The sequence below is a fragment of the Triplophysa rosa genome, linkage group LG25, assembly GCF_024868665.1.
Source record: "Triplophysa rosa linkage group LG25, Trosa_1v2, whole genome shotgun sequence".
Lineage (NCBI taxonomy): Eukaryota > Metazoa > Chordata > Actinopteri > Cypriniformes > Nemacheilidae > Triplophysa > Triplophysa rosa.
In genome coordinates this window covers 15,778,101-15,800,742 of record NC_079914.1, presented here as the reverse complement: position 1 = coordinate 15,800,742, position 22,642 = coordinate 15,778,101, and the positions used below count along the sequence as shown (strand labels likewise).

The 22,642-nt window shown below is 37.9% G+C and overlaps 2 protein-coding genes across 3 annotated transcripts in view; one reads left to right on the top strand and one right to left on the bottom strand.

Annotated features, from left to right (window-relative positions):
- The window catches only part of LOC130548536 (elastase-1-like), a 48,319-nt gene extending 46,425 nt beyond the window's left edge, over positions 1–1,894 (bottom strand). Inside the window, exons 1-3 of the mRNA XM_057325376.1 lie at positions 1,840–1,894; positions 1,594–1,682; positions 114–214 (exon numbers count right to left, since the gene is read on the bottom strand). Coding sequence (XP_057181359.1) covers positions 114–214; positions 1,594–1,682; positions 1,840–1,879 — 230 coding nt within the window. The 5' untranslated portion in view covers positions 1,880–1,894. The remainder of the gene's footprint in view (positions 1–113; positions 215–1,593; positions 1,683–1,839) is intronic.
- Positions 498–22,642, top strand: part of asic1b (acid-sensing (proton-gated) ion channel 1b) — a 126,212-nt gene continuing 104,067 nt past the window's right edge. The window contains exons 1-4 of one of the 2 annotated variants that reach the window (XM_057325194.1): positions 498–777; positions 1,579–1,742; positions 1,821–1,954; positions 5,580–5,726. In XM_057325194.1, the coding sequence (XP_057181177.1) occupies positions 5,650–5,726 (77 nt within the window). In that variant the 5' untranslated portion in view covers positions 498–777; positions 1,579–1,742; positions 1,821–1,954; positions 5,580–5,649. Of the gene's footprint in view, positions 778–1,578; positions 1,743–1,820; positions 1,955–5,579; positions 5,727–12,976; positions 14,199–22,642 lie in introns of those variants that run through there. The other variant, XM_057325193.1, reaches the window with a different exon arrangement.

Below are 22,642 nucleotides of genomic sequence, written 5' to 3'. Positions count from 1 at the left end.
ATTGTAAAAATGCGGGAAGTTTTCTGTCATGGTTAGTATTTGGGATATAGTATTTAACAAGCTGTATATTTAAAGAAGGCGAGTCTAGATATATAAGTAAACGTGTGTATTACGAGTCCACGCAGTGGGCAGCGGTCATCACCCATCTCTGTCTGATCAGAGTTCCGCCGCAGGTGTGATAGTAACTTCCACCGGACAGATACTGAAGAGAGATCTGAAAACACACACAAGAGTTTAATTAAACAAACATGACGACAAAACTCATGTTAAAACCTCGATTAATGTAAATATACGCGTCTGCGCTGCTTCAGATCACATTTTTAAAAACACCTCCCACGAGTACAGCGCGCACGCAATTTGAGGATTTGATTGGTTGTTTTGGAGCGATGAAAAGCGCTCATTGGCTGTGATCGGTTGTCTGGGGAGGATGCTAAGCGCTCATTGGCTGTGAGGGTACGTGGACTCGTTTGGCCCAGCCTTGGAGGAAAGTGGTCAGTTTGAACATGAAGAAGATCATCGACGACGTACAACGTGCAAACAAGAGAATATTTCCTCACAAATGTCTTTCCAGAGAGGACAGGTGACAACAAAACTGCTCTAGCTAGGAGGCACAATATGCCGATGTTGTGTGATTAGATGTCTCGTGCACGGTCTGCGTTTCCCTACATGTGAGGAAAAACTTCAAATCCGGTGATAAATGTTCGTATCGTACTCTAAACAACGAAGGAACAACAAGAAGTGTGAGACAAACCTTAGACATAAAACGGAAAACACGATGTAAGCAATGTTCGTACATTTTCACATATAAATGTAAATTTCACATATGATTTGTTTTACCATAACACTGTGTGGTTTCTAGTTAGTATAGTGTTTTTAAACATTACTATAGCAAATATAATATACTACAGTATTTACTGCAGTTAAAAAGCCAACGCATTTTGATCGCCTCCTGGTGGCTGGGTGCTGTATAGGTCCTAATCCCCGCCCTGTTAAATAACGGCAATCACGCAAAACTATTGCTGCTTTCACGTGCTCTCGGAAATTCGATAATTCCCTTTTTTATCCTGTATTTATTTTTTGTTTTTTTTTTTTTTTTATTTTTTTTTTATTTTTAAATTTTTATTTTTTTAATTTTTTTGTAGCATTAAAACATTACGTTACAAGTATCTGCTAACATTAAAAGAGCACCATGCCATAAATTATTTCCGGGTTGAAGTGGGAATTCCGAGAGCACGTGAATCCACTTCAAAAAAATGTTAGATAGTGAAAAAAAGTTTCTGTCATTTTATTTTTACTGGTTTTTTATTCTCATAATTTTACTTTAGTTTAGCTCTTATGTTGTTGTATGTTATGGCTAAGGAGGAGTTACTGGGGTGTTCTTTTTGTACATCACAACAAAAATATGATTTAATGCTACATTTTCATGTATGCAAATAACAATTTATGCCAAACTACACATGATATATAACGTCTTTAATACGGTCGGATTAAATATTTCATCATCAGTAACTCCTGGGGTCCTGAGACTCTGTTCTACGCCTCTATCAGCAGCGATAGAGTATTTTAATTTCTTTGTAGGAAGTTCTGATGTACCTGCCAGGGCCAGGCGTTGGGTTGAGCCACCTCTCCTCCCACAACCCTCTCCTCAGGGGTCTCCTCGATGTATCTGGGCTCGGCCAGAGCTGCACACAAAAACACACAACCATGTGACACACTGACACACTACGAAAAGCCGCTACTGCGTGTGTATGTTGCATTGCCAATCTATGTATTTGATATGCATTTTAACTTGATTAATGGTGTTGTGGTTTTCTCGATAGAAAGTGAAAGAAGTCTTACCCAGAGCAGCGAGAGCACTCAACAACAAGAACCTCAGCATGATTGCAGTGGATTCACTGAGTTCTGTGCAGTTTCCTCGTCCTTATATATACCTGCAGACGTCTGATCCTCACAGGTGTGTGAGTTCACACACATATCACAACAGTCAAGGCCGACACACATCAGCTTTATATCACACGTATGTTTGTACAGTATGACACAAGCTACCGGGAGGACTGTGAAAGGTTTCAGTTAGACGAATATTTCCAGTTTATCTATATATATATATATTTTTTAAGAATTGTTTATTTTGTTTACAAATACCAATACAATTTTAACTCACATTTTAAGTATTTTCAACACCCTGGGTCCGCCAATATTTCATCATCATGATTTTAGGTTATAGATTGTATGAGGTCCTTGTAATGATTTCATTTATTTCGTTTTTAATCACGCTTTTTTCATATAGTCCTATTTCATATAGTCACTGAATTAATACGAACCCATAAACACTACAGTAGTTATAAAATAAATGTTAAAATGCAGTTTAAAACAGTTTTAGATGGATTATAGAATATCACACAACAATATGTCGACCAAGTGTATATTGTGCCCACAAATACTTGAATTGCCCTTAATATTTGAAGTGTTAAGCATAATATAACAACTATAATAATTTAAATATACTTCTGTTTAGTTTTATCAATAGCCCTTTAGTTTTCAATATTTGACATTTTTTGTTGTTGCTTGACACATTATTAATAACTAATAAGAATGAGGATGCAAATTTTATGAATCGTATGGAGTTGGTTGGGGGGGGGTTATGGAGGTTAAAGCTCAGTTTTGACATCACATGGCAGATGCAACAACTGTTGCCTTCACATGATAAGATTTATATTTGGCGTTTCCAGGAGTTTTATCAAAAAAGGGCCGAGGCAGGTTAAACACTCGGAAACCAGTTTACTCAACGCTTAATCTGCATTTGTGTGGATTGTTCCTTATGTTAGAGATACTAAAGTTCGTGTCACATCGTGTCATTTCAGACCTGTTGGACTTTCTTTCTTCTTCAGAACACAAAAGAAGATATTTTGAAGAATGTCAATAATCAAACAACACTGAACCCCATTGCCTTCCATTGTATGAACACAAAACCACGGAGACATTTCTCAAAATAGCTTATTTTGTGTTCCACTGAAGAAAGACTCACTTACAGATTCCCAAACACATAAAGGGCAAATAATTAAAGACAGAATTCTTATTTAAAAATGTATTTGGAATAAACCTACTAGTGTTTTATTTAGACAAATGAAAGAGTGGAGTTCATTGTCTGTACACTAGAGGGCGCCAACACACCGAGTATTGATCTTTATAAATTCTAGAAACTTCTGCAGGTGTGATTCAATCATGTTTTATTCCAATTTTAATCCGTCTGTATATATAAAAATAAACCCTGGATTTATTCTCGTAAAAAGTGCATTCATCATGTTTTTTGGTATTAGGCTACCTTAGTTTTACCCCAAATATCATGGTTGAACTACAGTTATTTTGGTGGGACCATAGTAAATCCGTGTTTACTATGGTTTTACTACGAATAAAATAAAAAACTGTTACTATAGTTAAATTATGGTTAATTTTCATTAGGAACAAAACAGCTTTTTCCATCATACATCGCAGCAGCATGTGTAAAGTTTTCTATACTCTCCATCACCAATAGCGGAATATTTATTAGACCGATTAAAAGAGCTCCACGTTCAGTCTGATCTCATGTGAACGTGTCATGTTTCGTTTGACATTGGCTTTGACTTTGGCTGCAGGTCCGAGTAGATGTTTCCCAGCTCAGCGTTTAGTCCCGAACTCATAAAATCTTCTCTCACGCCGCTTTTTCCTTCAAACAAAAGACCTGAAGACAATAGCGAGTCTGAATCGCTCATTAAAGCAGAAGTCATTCGAGTTTGTCTTTTTCTCTTATCAGACTCCATTAGACTGATAGTGAAGCTGAGCGGTAATTGAGCTGAAGTGACGCTCGCATCGGGCCTTCGGGGTCGAGATGAACAACAGAGTCCACCATCTCTCCTCTCACGGCGCTCCAGTCCCATCAAACGGAGAGTGTTTTAATTAAAGATGTTTGTTCTCGACACTGTCCAAATCTAATGAGGGGATTTGAGTTCAAAAACCTCCCGAGATCTTCATGTAGCGGAGAATAAAAGACGTCTGGATTTCACACCACATTTAAAGCTTTCAGAAGCGCTGAAGATTTAAGTACACGGTTTAATCTTTAATAAAGTGACATTAAAATAATAATGCTTTAAATAAAGTTTAAATTGTAGTTTTTTTGTCGGTATACTTTTATTACTTTCACAGATTAAAGCTGCTGGAAAGATTTATTAAGATTTCACTGAATTGAATGTGGTGAGAAATGACAGCTGGTACTGTCTCACCCTTAAACTCTGTGAGGGGAAAATCAGGGGGATGGCCACAGTCAGAAAACCAGCCAATCAGAAACACGCTCCACCTGTCAATCATGCAGCAGTTACAGTCTGACTTAATGTCTATTTATCTGTCTGTCTCTTTCACGGTCTGTCTGTCTGTCTCTGCTTGTCTGGCTCTTTCTACCTGTCTCTCTGTCTTCCTATCTGTCTTTCTGTCTTTGCCTGTTTTTTTCTCTGTCTGTCTCTCTTTCTGCCTGTCACTTTTTGGGGTTTATCTTTTTTGATTTGATTGTCTGGACAATGTGTTCATATATGTAATAAAGGTTTTTTGAAAATTAAAATTCAGTTCTCTTTCTGCCCGTCTCTCTCTCTCTCTCTCTCTTGTCTGTCTCTCTCTGCATGTCTCTACCTTTCCATCTGCCTGTCTCTCCGTCTTTTGTTCTCTGCCTGTCTCTCTTTCTACCTGTATCTCTGCCTGACTTTCTGTCTTTGCCTGTCTTTTTCTTTGCCTGTCTCTCTCTCTTCATCTGTCTCTTTGTCTGACTTTCTGTCTGTCTGTCTTTCTCTGATTCAGATTCAATGTCTGTCCTTGCATGTCTTTCTCTCTCTCTTCATCTGTCTCTTTGTCTGACTTTCTGCCTGTCTGTCTGCCTGTCTGTCTGTCTGTCTGTCTTTCTCTGATTCAGATTCAATGTCTGTCCTTGCATGTCTTTCTCTCTGTCTCTCTCTCTCTGCTGTGGTGATGGGGACAGTATAGTGTGGCGTGCCCCAGCTCTTCATCAGATAAGAGGAAACTCAACTCCTCATCGGGGCTTTTGTCATGGCTGATAGCGCCTCAGTGTCTGGTGTGTTCTCTTGAGGGTTGAGGATGCACACTTTACACCCGCGGTGACCCCGGCCTGTGCTGTGATGCAGGTACACACATGCAGGTGAAAGGTCTCTGAGTGGACGTGCTCGTCACTGCGTTTCACATCAACATCTGCAGGTCCTGCGAGACGAGTCGCAACAGGGATTCAATGTGTTATGTATGTTTAGTGTGCACAAATAAATCACGTTTCTTTAAAATTCTGTTGCATGTTTGATGTGTGAGATGGTGTGTTTGTGTGTCAGCTTATGTGTGTGTGATGTCGTCATGTATCTTGACACACGTGAAATTGATCCGCAGGCCAATTTGCAATCTTTAATTGCAATGATACCACTATGGAAACAATCGATAACTGACTGCTGTGTGTGTGTGTAGTCACTTTCTCCTCTTACCGTCTCACACTCTTCCTCTCTCTGTCATCCCCGTATATGTCTCTCTTTCGTCTCAATGTTTTCTCTCTGATATAGGAAGCGCATGAGCTTTCTCGTCTCCTCTGGGAAGTGAGAGATGGTCCTCAGAGGGTCCGTGTGCTGATTGATGGTGGGAAGTCTCCAGCATTCATCTCTGTCCGAGGCCGCCCCTGAATCTCTCTCTCTTCAGCGCGGAGCTAAAAGGTAATTAAGAGCGTTCTCTGGTCTGATCTATCAGTGTCAGTATGTTTTAGCGGCAGAGAAGGACTGCGGTCTGATTTGTGTCCCATCCTCCAGAGCACTGGTGATATTTCACATCATCATTTATTTCGGGTTTGGTGATGTCGCCTCGCAAGAGCCCCGATGCATGCTGATGTCGCCTCTTTATTATCTCAATTATTTCTCGAAGAAATCAATGACTCGTTGCTGAAGTCTCATTTATGTCTCAGATGTTTGTCTTGGGAAAAAGAGTCAGAAATCTCACACGTTTCAGTCATTCGAGTTTCAGAAGAGATGTCAACAATGTCTCAAACTGAGCTCAGATTTGTCAAGTCTGGAATCAAACGTCAATATTATTGAAGATCTCAATATGAACTCGAACATTTCTCATCACATTTCACATTTTTTCACAATCCAGATTATTTTACCTCTACAATCTACATTCATTTTAAGTGCTGGGTGTAACTAATTACTAAGTAATTAGTAACGGTAATTGAATTACTTCTACCTTGGAAAAGTAATGTTAGGGATTACTTTTCTTTTAATTACAGTTACTTCTGATGTATATAAACGTAATACTGTGTGTAATATGTGTGTGCAATAGTGGAAAAGTCAGAGTCTAACTTTAAAATCCGTGCTTTAATGTATAATTCTCACATTTGTAATACTTTGGTCAGTAAATAAGAGTACTTTATGTAGTTTAATATTATTTATTTGAATGAATTAAAAAAGCTGTTTCATGTCTATCCTTGAATCACTTAACTAATCAAGGTTGATATAAGATCTAGAAAGTAATAAGTAATTAAATACTTTTTGGAGAGAGTAATCTAATTACACTATTGAATATGCAATTAGTAACTAGTAATGAATTACTTTTTCAGAGTAACTTACCCAACACTGTTCATTTTACACCTCCATATTCGTCATTGTTTCTGTTTTATTTCTCCCGAGCAATTTTAGAAGAAACATCTGAGACTTAGTTGACACTACCATCAAATCTCCTGAGGAATATAACGTTCCTCTGGGTTGCTCTTTAGTTCCAGCAGAAACAGAAAATGAATGACTTCCTGACAGTGAGGTAGAAATGAGGTAATTATTCAGCGCTGCTTTACGTTCGCATGTCAGATTGAAGCTGTCAAACCGGCCGATAAGAGCACTAAATCATTTCAAACTCTAATTATTTTCCATGTTTACCATTTTAAGTGAACACAAAGCACTTAAATGTGTTTGTCAGTTAAGTTCGGAAGGGTTTTGTTTGTTTATCAGTGCTTTTAATAACCTACCTATTGTATCTATAGGCTTGGCTAATAAGAAAACTGCAAATATTAATCATAAAAACACAGCCAGTAAATCCGGTTTCTGTGAGTGCAACGTTTAATTTTCCATTCAGACGTGCTGTGAATGCACAGCTGAATTATGGAGCCAAATGAGGAGCGTTTGCTGTGAATGTTAATGCCTGTGAATGTTGTTAATTAAGAAAACCAATTAATACAGACGGCTCAAATCTGCTAATAGCTGTCAGCGTCCGGCCGGGGATGAGAAAGCCTCGTGTATTCTCCTCCATAATCTTGACATTCAGGAAACCTTTCTTTCTCGGATCCATTGTGCATCGTGTCAATCAGGTTTAAACAGTGACATTTGGCTGAAGCGTCTCCAGGTTTCAGAGTTACCCAGTTAAACTAATGAACGGTTTCAGCTGTTATCATTGTGAGTATTGAACAGGTGAGGTGAGTACAGATCGCTCTGTGCTGTATTGATCCTGCTTCAGGTCTGAATCTGAGCCGTGCAGCTCAAAGATAAACGAAAACCATTTGATCATCCAGTGAAAGCACAACATCCAGAGGTGTTCATAACCAGAGGAAAATATTGTTGCCCAAGAGATTTGATGGAGTTCTCGCTCAGGTGAAATATTTTTGGCTCCACAAAGAACCATTCAGCCAAAGGTTCTTTGAAGAACCATCTCTTACTTGCCACAAATGCCTTTTGTGAAACAGAAAGGTTCTTCAGATGTTAAAGGTTCTCTATGGAACCAAAAGGTTCTTCTATGGCATCAAAGAACCTTTTGAAGCACCTTTCATTTTAGAGTGCATAAAGAGAAATTAAAGAGTGCAATTATTGAAGCGCATGAAGAGTATGGAGGTCTTACACAGCATTCACGCGGGGCGTCTGAAGCATGGCCGACGCGATCATAGTGACAACAGCCAATCACATTGTTTTCCAGTCTTGCAAGAACGCAATTGGCTAGAACCTGCACTAGGTTATTGCCTAAGGCGATCTGATTGGCTGACGCCAGCGTTGGCGATTTAAAAGTTGAGAAATGTTCAACTTCTGCTGCGAGCATCGGCAGTGACACAACGCCGACGCGATCATAGTGACAAGCTTGTTCAAATAATCTGGATTTGGGTAAATTTGATGAGAAATGTTTGAGTTCATATTGAGATCTTCAATAATATTGAATTTTGGTTGCAGACCTGACAAATCTGAGCTCAGTTTGAGACACTGTTGACATATTTTCTCAAACTTTAATGACCGAGACATTTGTGACTCTTTTTCTCAAGAGAAATATCTGAGACACAGATGAGATTTAAGGTAAAGTTTTTCATTTGCTCTCAATTTATCTTATTCATGTCTTGGAGAAATAATATAGATATTAATGAGATTAACAAATCAGCTAAACTCTCGCTAGATTTATTTGTTATAAAATTTTGTCTGTTTTACTTTTGTTCATTTCATGTGTTTTTGAACAACAACAAAAAATGTACAAATAAAAATTTGTGCAATTTATAGATTTATGCATTCTTAAAAAAACATTTATACATGTCCCAAAAAATGTACAAGCAAATTCAACCTTAAGAAGCTTAAGGTTACGCACCTCCTTTACTCGTTAATAAAAAAATGCTTCGTTTTATAGTCTGTTATAAAATATGAGCTGAATGTATTCAGAACAGATTTGTGTTTCCTGAGAGAACATAAAACAGACTGTAACCATTTAAATTTCAGAGAGCTGAAGTCAAAGACAGAAGGTTGCTCTTGTAGTGTTTTATTGCTTTGTCTTTAGTTTTTGCAGTATAAACAAGTTTCGGGGGCAGAGTTTGTTTATTTCATTTGAACCAATTTCACCCTTAATAATCAAAACAAGCACTGAAAAAAAGCACATTTCTTTATAAGAAATAACACAACTTCAGAAAGTAACTCCCTCCCCGTTGTGTTCATCATAAAATATTAGTTGAAAGACATCTTTTCGAAATGACTCGCTTGAAGTGTTGCAAATTGAAAGAGAGCTTCACCTGAAGACAATGAGAGAATTAACGCAATTTCATTAAAGTACCTTCAACATTGAGCTCATTCATCTTTAAACTCATGAGAAGCAAAAAGTGAATATACATCAGACTACACTAATGTAGGTTTAATTAAAACACTAATATGATGTTTCTCTAGATCCACAGAGCCATGTCAGACATGTAAAGCTCTAGAATATTAGACTTGGGAGAACATGAATCAGTTTTCAAACTGCTCGATCTGTCCGTAATTAAAGACAGAGGAGCAGTCGGCTTTATTTCAAACACGTCCTCGCTGACGTTCCTCATGGTGAATTATACATGTGCCTTGTTAATCTTACAACAAACAAATAAGATTCACATGAGACAATATAATGGTAATATAACTAATTCTTACTAACTACGTCATATGAATTTGTACGTTGTAGTACGATTCGTTTAGGGGTGGGGATTCATGCGATTTGCTAATAAAAGTACATTTTTGTACAGTTCACATTGTTCGAATTCATACGAGTTAACCATTTTGTTAGATGGTTTCGAATTGCTATGAGATTGTGTTGGTTAACACTTGAAATGGAAATTGAGTGCATTGCATTGTGGGATGCAGTGTACAGGAAACATTTCATCATGCACAGTTAGTATGCTAGCATGCCGTCATGAATAAAGCCATTGTGTTGAGATGGTCGTGCTCCAAAACCTTGTGGACAACCCACGCTTGCGTGTTTCCCCTCAAGCCATCAGATATCAAATGACTTCCACTTTTCCAAAGACAACGTTGTCCTTGGATGTTCTTCAGCGTGCCACTTGTCTCAGCTCTGAACCCTGCAGGACCTCATTATAGCTAATCGTCCATCTGTCCGTTCCTCAAGGGCCGGCCAAGGCAACAACACCGCCCTCGCATCGCACTGCCAAGAAGAGCTTTTTTTGGACATGCTCGGCGTCTCGTGGTTTGTAAGAGCGCGAGTTTACGGCGCAGCGGGGTCAACTGCCTTTTGTTTCCTGGAACCCTGAAATGTTTCCATATGGGGCTTGAGCGTGTGTTTATTCTTTCGTAATGAAGCCGTGATTGCTGATGCTTGCTAACAATGTTTCAACATCAGATCTTTGTTGTGCAATTTTATTGATATAGAGAGGTCAAATTGAACTGTAAACCATTTGGAGCAAATTCAAGACGCTCCGCCGCCGCTAAACCACAGCGCTAACATCCACGTGCATTACTGGCATTGTACTTCAAAGTAAACTTTCTCATCAAACCTCTTCTGATGTTCTTTTCGTGCATTAGATTAAGTGCTCGATCTTTTCTTGTCGTCAGTTTGTCTTCTCACTGGTAATTGCGCTATAACATCTTTGCATTTGGAAATCATACGTTCTAAAGAACCAAACTTTTAATAATCCATCTCCTTCCTGACAATGCATTTGCGTTCTCTCTCGCACTTATTATCCTCACGTTCCTTCTGTGTGATCAATGAAAGATTTCATTTCCTATAGAAAGCTTCCTGGAAACTGTCCCGGGACGCTGTTGATGGATTCTTTTTTCTCTCGGCATTCTGTCGCCTTCATTACCTGCATTTCCGTCCGCCAGCAATTAAATCTGTTGCGCTGTACATCTGTGGATGAACATTATGGAGCGAACAGAGCAGGACGAGGATCTTCTGTAAAACTGAAACAGATGGTCTGAAGAAAGATCTGCACATCTGAGATAACTATTCACAAAAAGCTTTGTTAGAGCTGCAATCTGTAACTTTTTAAAATAAATGTATATAGAAATGATATATTGTGCAAGGACATAAAAGTGTTACAACTGTAAGCTAATAATAGTGATTTAGAATTTGAGCTGTTGGGTTGCACCCAACTCATTTATGTGAAGTTATTTGTAGAAACTTATTTAAATGCAATTTTATGTTTTGACCAGAGATGGCGGTAGAGAGACCAACGATCATTTCAGCTTTAAGGAAACTTTTTGTAGCCTGTTCAGACCCATGCTCTTATTTTTTCAAATAAAAACTTGTTTAATTGTGTCGTACAGAAAATGTGTGTGTATTTAGAGCAAAAAAAGTACATTCCTTACTTTGCACTTTTGTTATGTTTTCCTGTACAGAAACAACCAGTAGGATTTACTTATTTTTTTGTAAATCCTACTAAGAAGTAAAGTTTAATTTGATCAAAACTGTTTGCAAAAATTATGCAAATTAACACTAAAAATTAAGTAAATCCTATTAGTTGTTATTTCAGTATACTTGAAAAGCAAAATGGCCTAAGATATTACATTTTGTTTTCTAAAAAATGAGGTTTTTAATGGAGAGTTGAATGTGGATGTCTTGTTCATTTGAAGCAGCTTTGCTTGTTTACTTTCTATGTTTGTTTTGTTTTTGAGCCAAAGCACAGGCCTGTTTCACACCTCACATGTTAGTGGTCTGACAGATGTCTTTGTTCTCACAACAATGGATGAGTACTTCATTATTTTATGTTGTCTTATAAAAGTCATTATTGCATGAGATTGTGTTGATAAATAGGGTTAATGGTGTTTCCGCAATCTGTTTCTGTGTATGTCTTACTTAATATACAGCTACTGCACTTATACTCTGACCTTACATATGAGCGTTTATTTATAGAAGTATTTTGGAGACCATACACTTTTTAACCCTATACATCACCAAACCAGAAGTTTAGTGACCGCTTTAAAACACACATGCGGTTATAGATGGCAGATGAGAATATACAGCTCTATATAGCCATTTTATCAGCGGCCCATGGAAATAACCCTTAAGCTCACTTCAGGAGTCTGGTTTCATATTCTACATCCTTGTGATGGATCAATAATCATCCAGATCATATTCAGAGCATTTCAGAGGTCACAGGTTACCTGCGCAGGCCGTTCTCTTTCTCAGCCCGTAATGAGTTTAGCACAAGTTTGTGCAGTCCATTAACAGACCGACACCGGAGTGTGTGTTCCTGAAGGTTGATAATCAGCTGTGGGCGACATCAGCTCTTCTATTGATCAGATCTGTGACAGCGACACCCAGCGTTAGCCGATACTGTCACGGCCGGGAATTAGAATGCATTCAGTGTAATTTCATGGGTGGATTGTCTTTCACCTCTGGGCTGTGAGGTTCTTTAATAATACTCATCAGTTCTTCTCTACTAACTCATTTATCACTCCAGCACCTCATGGTCAGCACGTCTGTCCAAACAGATACCCAAAGTTAATGAGGAGCACTTTGATTTGATAAGTGCACATTGGCAGCAGGAGTAAATGTTTTCACTAGATGGACTTTAATGGTCTTTATTGACATGACAAATAATTGTTTATTTGTTTTGCCAAACATCATAAATTGCCATTAAGATTAACATGTATCAATAATAGTTAATTAACTTTTTGTCTTTTTCATCTCTTTATCGGTTTATTTGATCATTTTTAACACGTTTTGACTTGACAAATAATTGACTGTAAGGTAATGCTAAAAAGCAGGTAAAAATTAAATAAAAGTAAAAAGTTATAATAAAGCTTAAAATTTAAATAGACATTCAAATAATATTTGTATAATAAATATATTACAGAAAAACATAGCATCTTCTATAATATAGAAAAATAATAAAATAACCACACATGTAATATAGGAAAAAATACCATAAAATGGAAAATATGGAAATAAATGACACACATGTAATAATATCGAACAATATACTACAAAATTATATTGGCCTAATATAAAAAATAGCGTTTTCTATAATGTAGAAAAACAACGTTGTATGTTTTTAAATAACATTTAAAATAAAATGTAACAATACAGCATGAAATAATATATTTAATAATTTCCTATACAAAAAGATGTAATATAGGAAAAAAGCGTAAAATGAAACATACAAAAAATGCTCAAATAGATCAAGTCCCCCTCCCTCTGTGACTCTCTCTCTCTCTTTAGAGAAATGGTCTATAGGTCTACAGAGAGAGTGATGGTGAGACAGTCGCAGTGTGCAGTCCGTGATTCTTCATGACACGCGTGTCTGCATCCCCAGCGCGCGCAGGACTTGACGCAAGAGGACTATAAAACAACCAAAACGAGACTTTTAACAGAGCCGGACACGCATTGAGGGTGATGCCAACATCCAGAGATCATCTGCGCTACCATCATCACCACAACCTGAAACCCGATCTGCCCGGGACTGACACCGCGCACGCATCTGCGTTCTTTCCGCTGCTGTGTTTCCAGCGGACGATGTGAAGACATTCCCAAGCGATGCATTTCTTGCGCGTGTGCCAGCTGACTGGGACGCGTTTAAATCAATGACATCAGTTACACGAGGAGATTATTTTTGTGAAAACACGGACTGGGAAGTGAAGATACCGACGCCTGCACTACAGATTTATTTCAGTGAAGATCACGAGGACTTCATACGGCCGAATAATCGCTCGGAATTCGCGAATATACTCAATATCTTTTCATATAATTTTTCAAACTGTACTAGATTGTAAAAGTGATTTTGACTTTATTGTGTTAATCTAAAATTGTTTTATATTGCAACATCTAAGATCAACATTTGGATTTTACGGTAGTGAATTGACCAAACTATTAGGTTACACCAGTTACATCGAGTAAAAGTATCTCTGTGGGGTAACAACTAAACAGTTTTACTTTTTTGACAGTGGGTGGAACCTACTGGAAAGCTGTGTTGACACTTGTGCTCGTGATTTTGATGGGATATTTAAACCCTTGTTTCAGATCTTCATCATTTGCCTTCAGGTTAATCTGTAAAGATCAACTAACCATCTAAACGCTCCTCAACGAGTACTTTGAAAAAGACCCTCGCGAACCATGGATCTCAAAACCGAATCAGACGATAACCTGGACTGCGAGCGTCCAGCACCCATCGAGGTGTTCGCCAGCCGCTCGACCCTTCACGGCATCTCGCATGTGTTCAGTTACGAACGCCACTGCGTTAAACGCTTCATTTGGATCTTGTTTTTCCTGGGCTCGTTTTCGTTTCTCGTGATGGTGTGCGTGGACCGCATCAAGTTTTACTTCCAGTACCCCCACGTCACGAAGCTGGACGAGGTCACGGCACATACGATGACGTTCCCCGCCGTGACCTTCTGCAACCTGAACGCTTTCCGCTTCGACAGCGTGAGCCGCAACGACCTGTATCACGCAGGCGAGCTGCTCGCGCTGCTAAATGGCAGGTGAGGTAAACACCCGCGAGACACGTTAAATCCATAGTCTGATGAAGAATGTTTTTAAAAACACATGCATAGTATAAAGTGTTGGAATTACTTTAATTATGAGATGACACTGGAGAGGTAAGACGTTTAAATAATTAGTTCCAATGGAAACGCGGTTGACGCAGAAATTAATTGTTTTTTAAACGAGTTTATGCTGACAGGAAAATTGTTATATTTGTTTTCCCTTGCAAAATATAGAAGGGAGTATTACATTTATGCATTTGGCAGACGCTTTTATCCAAAGCGACTTGCATTGCATTTTCCTATAAATGTTTTGTTTCCAAGTATGTGCAATCCCCTGGGATCGAACCCACGACCTTGGCATTGTTGGCGCCATGCACTTACCACTGAGCTTAAGGAAGTATTAGAAAAAATGGCATCAGGTAATTTAACGCCGGTTGTGGTTAAATAATGTATAAAACAGACGCGTGTAGCGTTGAAGTGGCCGCCATCTTTATTGACGGCGTCGTCGCTATGCTAGCGTGAGGAAAACTGCTTTCAAGTTTACAAAGTGTCACTTGAACTTTCAAAAGCATTTGGTAGTTTGATAAGATTGGTTTGTTATACTTGTTTTTATTTCTTTATTGACAATTCTGAATTGGCATTGTTAGGTAAAATGTAAAAAATAGTACAACATTTTCCATTTATTGACACTTGTTTACTATTTTTAGCTAATGCTTTTTTGAGTATTCTCAAATTTGGCTGAGGTAACATTTCGGACACCGTGAAATGAAATTGGCATGGAATATTATGCATTATTTCTTTTTACTTAATATTAGATTTTATACTTTTTTGTTGCTTATTTTTTATAGTGATGTATCATTTGGTGTGGATAAAATTGTTGACAAATTGACTAAATGTAAATGTAAAGTCTTGTCTTTGTGTGTCTATCAGAAAGTTTCATTTGAAAGTAAAATCTCCAGTCACTGGGCCTCGGTGAATTGTTGACTTGTCATTAAATGAGAAATGATTTGATGGACTCAGGTGTTGAGAAGCTGCGGGTTGAAGTGAATCATTATTGATTTGGTGTGTAACTGATAACACCATGTGTTGTGCTCGTGGCAAAACCACAGCCGTCAGAGCGACAGAAGTTCTGCTCTGAGTTTGACTTCTTCTCTCAGGAATCACACCGTTGTTCTCTCATTGAACCCATCAGCATCTCTACTGGCTATACAAAGTTTGTTTGTGTTCAATAACTTTTGGAAGTTTTAAATAACTAGTTTAGATGTTGATGTTGAACAGTGGGAAATGGAACTCACTTATCTTATTGATAATCTTTTGGACTTACATAGCATGCACATGTGATGTATTTGGTATATTGTCGTGTATTCATGTCTGGTTGAGGTCTTGAGTTCAGTTCTGGGTGGAGTGAAGTTTTGAGGTGTGGAAGGAAAATGTGGGTTTAACAGATTCCTGTGTTGGTCCTCTGCATGATCTTTTATTTCCTGATGTGGTCCGTGTTTTTTTTTTTTAAGTGTGAACGCTTTAAATGTACCTCTGATAGACCCAGTGGTTTGTCTGCACACAGAGGGAAATCTCATTGCTCTGAGGTTGTTCCTAAAATTCCTCAGGAGAAATCCAAATAGACAAAACTGAGCAGAAGAAGAGTCGCAGTAATATATTAAATGTGAAAAGCAAAGCTCAGATCATTTGTTCCTGGAAAAAATGGATAATAGAGGAAAGAAATGTTTGCGTTTGCATTGATTCGGTTACAAATCTAATCCAATTTTTTTTAATGAAATCTCATCTTCAACTCTTTAGAAGACATAAAGATAAATGTGTGATTTAAGAGGTTTTTTGTGATTTTTCTGAAATGTAGGTAGGTAGTTCACATCCTTTCTCTTAGAAAGTCGTGTTCGCTAGGGAAACATAGCCTATTCTCAGGAGAAGAGGCAGCAACCAATAGGATCCCAATCGCCATGGGAATCAAAGAGAGATGTTTTTAAATCTTATAAGAGTTTTAAATGGTGAGAGACCACAAACATGAGAAGAAATAATCCTACATTGAATCATTTTAGAGTCCTGACTGTGAAGACAGGAAATCTCGCAAATTCTCTCGAGATTTCAGAATAAGTTATTTATTATTTCACTGTAAGCTTTGTTTATTATATATGTGTTCAATATAAACAAATGTGTACATATAACCTTTTATGTCATTTTAAAAATATTATTCATCGTTGATAAATTGCTCAAGCAGAGTCGTCTAACGCATTTAAAGTGGCACGGCACTAGATATCATTTTATTGCAACTCAAATATTGTTGTATTTGTCTTCACAGTAATTAAAAAATAATATTAATACAGTTTTGTAAAAAATAGCTGCTGACATTATCACCCGAAAGAGTCTACTGGCTCCACTGGTCCTATTTTTTCTGTTCCACCTTAAAGCATCCGCACACTACCGTCACTTGCGCATAGCCTGGTTTTTATTGAAATTATTCGTAATTGCGATGATAGTGTTTGTAATGCTTTTGACAGAAAATTGACAGAATAAAGAAAAAAGTGTGTTGAAGAGATAACTACGGTTGTTATAAATGCATTCGCATTTATAATACGTCCGTCTACGCGGCCAACGCCTCCGTTACGGCCCCATACGTTAGCGGCAAAAAATCGGCCCGACGATTTGGTGTGGCCCCAGCATAAGAGGTTTCTAAGATGTTCTGGATGCGGTTGCTAGGCTGTTGTGGTTGTGTTGTGGGTGGTTGCTTACCAGCGCATGTCAAAAGATCCTAATGAATGCTACAGACGTATAGCATTACTTTATACTTATTGACCGAGTAAACATGAGGACATTACTGAATGCTTCTGGGTAATCTTAGATCTCTTCTGACTCATCTTCAAAAATAACATTCACTTTAAAAGACATCACACCCAGAAATGAGATCAGTAGAGATGTCAAGCATGTATTTGAAGTATTGAGTGTTTGTTCGAAGTTAAATTGATTTATTTTTGTTTGCTAATATCTTTTTGCTGTCGGTTGTGTAATATCTTGATCTTGAGGTATCTCGGATAGTTCAGTGTTTTGAAGACTTGGCAGCTTCTTTGGTCATGTTTGTGTCTTCTTAAGGTCTTCTCAACAGGTTTTGAAACGGATTGAAACACTTCATTCATCTCCATCAGTCTGAGTCCGTAGAGGATCGCCTTCTGTTTGTTTGATTCCGATGGCTTTGCTTTTTTGCCAGAGTTCTGCGTGATTTAAACATCTACCCACACCCCCGTCCACCTGAAACATTCTCACAAACACACATCCTTGCCCATGATTCTGCTTCAGCGCTTGCAAAAAAGCAATTCCCTCACGCTGGATATTTTTGGCCGATCGATCCGGTGTTCTGTTTTGCCTGTAGCTCAGAGAGAGAACCGCTGGAACATATTAGAATGTCACGAATGTCTCAGTTGTCCAGCTCCCTACCCTTCATCGTGTTCTCCAGTTACAGACAGCTGCGGGATATTCACAGCGGCTCTGTGCTCTCCAGGACGACCGGAGATGTCGGACAGTGGCTTTCCACAACACACCGCAAACATGCTAAAGAATTCGCTTCTGCGTTGTTTTTATTGACATATACATAAAATTAGTTTTTCCTCTTCTCTTTCAAAGAGCTTCTGACTCAATCACAGCTATGCAGTAACATCATTATCCAAACATGTTTCGCTCAATAGTATTTCTAAATATATATACATATGCAAATGTTACCGTAAACCGTTGCGATATACACTTTGCTATGTGCATTATGTGCAGCCCTAGTATACGTTAATGTACCTCATGTAATTGAAACGGTTGTGTGCGGCATTCACCTGATTAAATTGAGCGAGTTTAAATAAATATGGTTGTTTTGTGCGTAAAAGCTATTGGCAGTCAAGACAGATGTTATAAATCACAGCCGTAATTACTTCAGGTTCATTTGTCACGCTGGACAAACACAGTCCAGATGAGCGAAATGCATTGTGGGATAGAGTATTTTACAATGCTCAGTTGTGTAATGGTGTACTGCACGCTTTGCATACTATGTATAGTGTACATGCATACCGTCGCCTAGGAGTTATATGCTTCTATCTGCATTCTTAGCAGTTTTGAGATTAACAAGCTTCAAAGCTTTTGCATTCCATTTGACTTTGTAGACCTTTTTGTTGTCGTCTAAAAAGTTCCAAAACGTAAAGATAAAAAAACATCACATAATGCAAATCAGTTGTCACAGAATAAGAATATTGTGGAATAAGGTGGCGATACTGTAAGCCTCAGAAATAGTGTGATTAGTATTGTGGTGGCATTTGGACTGCAGTTAATATTGCGCTGTTGCCATGCGGTGAGAGGCGAGTCACAGCTCTAAGGACGTTGCACAGACGGGGCGTAGCGGCCAGGAGCCGCTGGGACTTCAGAGGAATTGGAGTGATGACAAGCGGAAGCAATTAACTGGTGTCTCATAATCCATGTGATAAACAGGGATTTATTCTTGTGTAATTAGCGCTGTTTCTGAAAGCTCGCTGTTTCTCTGATGATACACGAGGTCCGTCTCGCTCACCGGGCCTCTGTCGTTTTACAGCTCTGCTTAAGGGATGTGTTCCTATGATGCTTTGTGTCACTTCACAGGCTGGAACAATGGATTTAAAAACCAGGAGAACATAACGCAGTTATGCTTCGTGTCGAGGCGGCTACGAAACGTTTTATTTTATGTAGGTGTAGGTTACAGTTATGTGGTTTTGGATTTAGTGTTTATTTGCTGTGTTTTTGTGAAGCTAGTTTGAATAAATAGTTTGTCAAACTACAAAGTCGTACTTTATTATTGTAATTTTACAATACTTATTGTAATTGTATAATTTAAAGTTGCTTTTCGTTAGAAACTAACAAAAATCTGTTTTTGAGCAAATACATCAAAACAGTGTTGAAATCATCTTGCCGTGATTCACAACGATAAGCTTCGTAATGATTTATATTTTTAGCTGTCGAGTTCGATTTCACTGGTTGATGTCATTTGAATTAAAATCATGTGAAGTAATCTGGAATTTTATGTAAAAAATACGTAAAGTTACATGCAGTTTGATGTTTCAGACAGAGATGGGGATATACACAATTGTTACAGATCGAAGTAGTTTAGTAATTGCAATTACTTAAATTTACAAAATTATCACTATTTACAGTTTAGTTTAAGAGTTTTTAAGATCAGCCAAGTCAGAGGACTGATTAGACAACATGTTTAAAATGCATTCGAGTAGCATGTGTTCCGTCTCAATGTTGTGCGACGTATTTTATTCTGCTTCACAACTACAAAAAATGTCAGAATATTGGATTTGTTCTTGCACAGATGTTAAGTTAGTCCCATCATTGATTTCATGCACAGCCAAACTACATAACGGGAAAGAAATCAGCTCTTGGGTTTATGTAAAACAAACTGTTTGCGTGTAGAACAACAACACCAGTGTGCACAACCCCGATGTTAAATCCTCTGGAATCAGATTTGGTCTTCGCAGGCACTCGGAGTTAAAGCGCGGTAACGGTGTTGTGTTTGTTGTGGTGTAAAGTTTAATCATGCTTGCTGTAATCTGAAAAGCCTGTTTGAAAGGAGAGACCAGTATTTATTAGTTACGGTCACTTCGCAGAGAGAGAGGGAGAGAGAGAAAGATGAGGGTCTGTCATGTGTTATTACATCTCCAGAAAATTAAAGTGCTTATGGAGCGTAATCCAATTGTGTCTTTCCCAGGACCACTTACCCACTGCCACGCCGATTACTGCGGGCAATATTAAAACCATACCCGCATACACATACAGTTCAGACGTGATCGCAGGGGCCGAGACCGGGCAACGTACTGACTCAATAGGAGTCTAAAAGACCAGAAGTTTAAGAGCCACATGGGTGTAGATGGATCCATGAATCAAAATGTCATTGAGGTGGATGAAAAGATACCTGATGGGAAGCGGTGTGTATTCACCGAAATTCTTTCTTTGTCCTCTCCAGCCTTGAAATCACATTACTGCTCGTGTACATTTGAACATATTGTCCTCAGACGTGTTGTGGCGTGTGTGACGTCAGTGGTATGAAACATCATTGCTTATGTTGTGTGTCGTGAAGCGTTTGAATGTTTTGATGTCGAAACAAGCGTGAGATTGGAGGACTGTAGTTTTAGTGTTTTTTTACTGTGCTCAAGGCTGTTAAACGTTGAACGTACTACAGAATATTTATTTTCCTTTTGAAGTATTTAACCGTAGGGTTCTTGTTTGGAACAACATGAGCCAATGGAAATAGATTTTAGATTTTTAACGCTACAATCTGTAATGTTTGCCTCACTATCGCCATCTCTGTTTGAAACATGAAATTGCAGTTTGTTTTCTTCTGTGTTGAAGACAAATGACGTCAAAATGACATTTCTCAATAAATTGAGCCTGATGGCTAAACTTATAAATTATTTTGATAAGCGCACTGTTGTGAAACTGGTTAGGGTAAAACTATATTTCAGCAATTGATTTTTTTTGTACTTTTTTAATAACTATTTAAAAAAACATTTTTTAATTGTTTTTCATTTATTTATTATTATTTTATTTTTTTACATCTAAACCTTTATTATTTATACCTAAATTTGTAAATTTATTTATTTTGTTGCATATTTTTTTACGTTACAGATTACAGCTTTTCGTAACTGTTCCTTTAATGTTGTGACTGTTTTTGTTTCTTGATTTGATTTATCGGGTAAAATGTTAGTATTAAGGCAGTTAAAATAGCAATGCAGTAATGTGATTATAATGTCAGACTGGCGGTAAACTGACGTTACGCTGATCTTTCTCATTTCAGTCTGATATCCGTCAGTCAGACCTGACACTGAGTTCTGGATAACTGTGTTCTTTACTCTTTTGCGTTCGCCGCGAGCGGAGAGGTAACTGCTCCCAGCAGGCGTTTAATAAGAGCCTGTAACAGGCCGGCTGTGGAAATTCAATATTCTCTAAAGGTGAATAAATCAGGAATCTCAGCTCCGTGCCAGATATGGACGCATGCTCGCTTAGCGCTGGAAATGATTCTCTTCCTCCAGATTAAAGTAGTGAGGAGTGGCTTTAGGGGTTGTGCTTTAAATCCAGTTAACCTTGAGCTATGATCCGCATGTCGTCTTCCTCAGAGCGGGAAGAGAATATGAGGGTTCTTCTGTCGTTAGAGGATGAGGAACAAGAAGATATCTTGAGAAATAAAAACCATGTTAACCTTTACTTAACCCTTTCAAGTGTTATCACCTATAAATACTTTTGGTTCTGGACGGTACCAACTGTCTGACTTAGAATATCTTACAGGGAAGATTTTTTTTTTACATATTTCTTATTAGTGAGTAGCTGTATCAAATAGTAGCAAGCAAAGACTGTACCTCCATAGTCATTTTGTTTGGATTAAAATGAATAAAAATGGTTGGTGCATGTTAATTTTTCTAGATTTTTTTATTTGATGGCTAAATTAAATTTTAGTACTCAAAAAATAATGTCTAATTGAGTGTAATAATGAAATACAATTGTACAAAACAATACAATTTAATATACAATTTAACACCATTGTTTACGTTTAAATGGCGTCATTTTGACGTAGTTGTACAGTATGTAGCTTTAGATGATTTTTGCTATAAAACTTAATCATAATGTTAAACTACTCCTCGCTCTTCTACGTCAAGCTTTAGAGCACTTGAATCGCATTTTATCAACTACAACAAAACAGCGAGTTTCACTTTAGTTTTTGAATGTTATAATGAAATGCATAATAAACTTCATTTTCTTGGATTCTGAGATTCTGTTTTTTTTTGGATCTTGGAAATCAGAAAAGTTTTTTGTAAACTAAAAAATATATATATATTTTAAAGGGGTGATATGACACGAATATGATAAATATATTATGGTTTGTTTTAGATGTAAGGCAATGTGTATACACGATTTTAAGTAAAAAAAAACGCTGTATTTTCCACACACCGTGCATGTTTGTATCTCCTCTTTGCTCCGCCTCTCTGAAACACGCTGATTTTTTACAAAGCTCATGGCTCTGAAAAGCGAGGTGTGCTATGATTGGCCAGTTCACCAGTGTGTAGTGATTGGTGGAATACTGCAAGCGTGTGAGGGAAATGTAACGCCTCTTACCATATTTGGAACATCAGGTTCCTCTTCAGTTGTACTGACAGGTGCACGCCCACCTTACTTGTGTATACATTTGGGCGGTCTTAGTCAAATCATACCACCAACTGATGTAGATTTGTGGGGGTGTGGCTACACGAGGCGTTTCAGGCAGGTCTGGGTGAGCATTCGCTTTTACATAGAATGCATCGTTTGTTCCCACACTTTCATTTGTGAAATTATACGTGTCTAATACATGCATGAGCAACTTATAACACACCAAAGACACAGAAAAACACATATCTTGGCTGATCTTATTTTTCAGCCACCTGTCATACGAA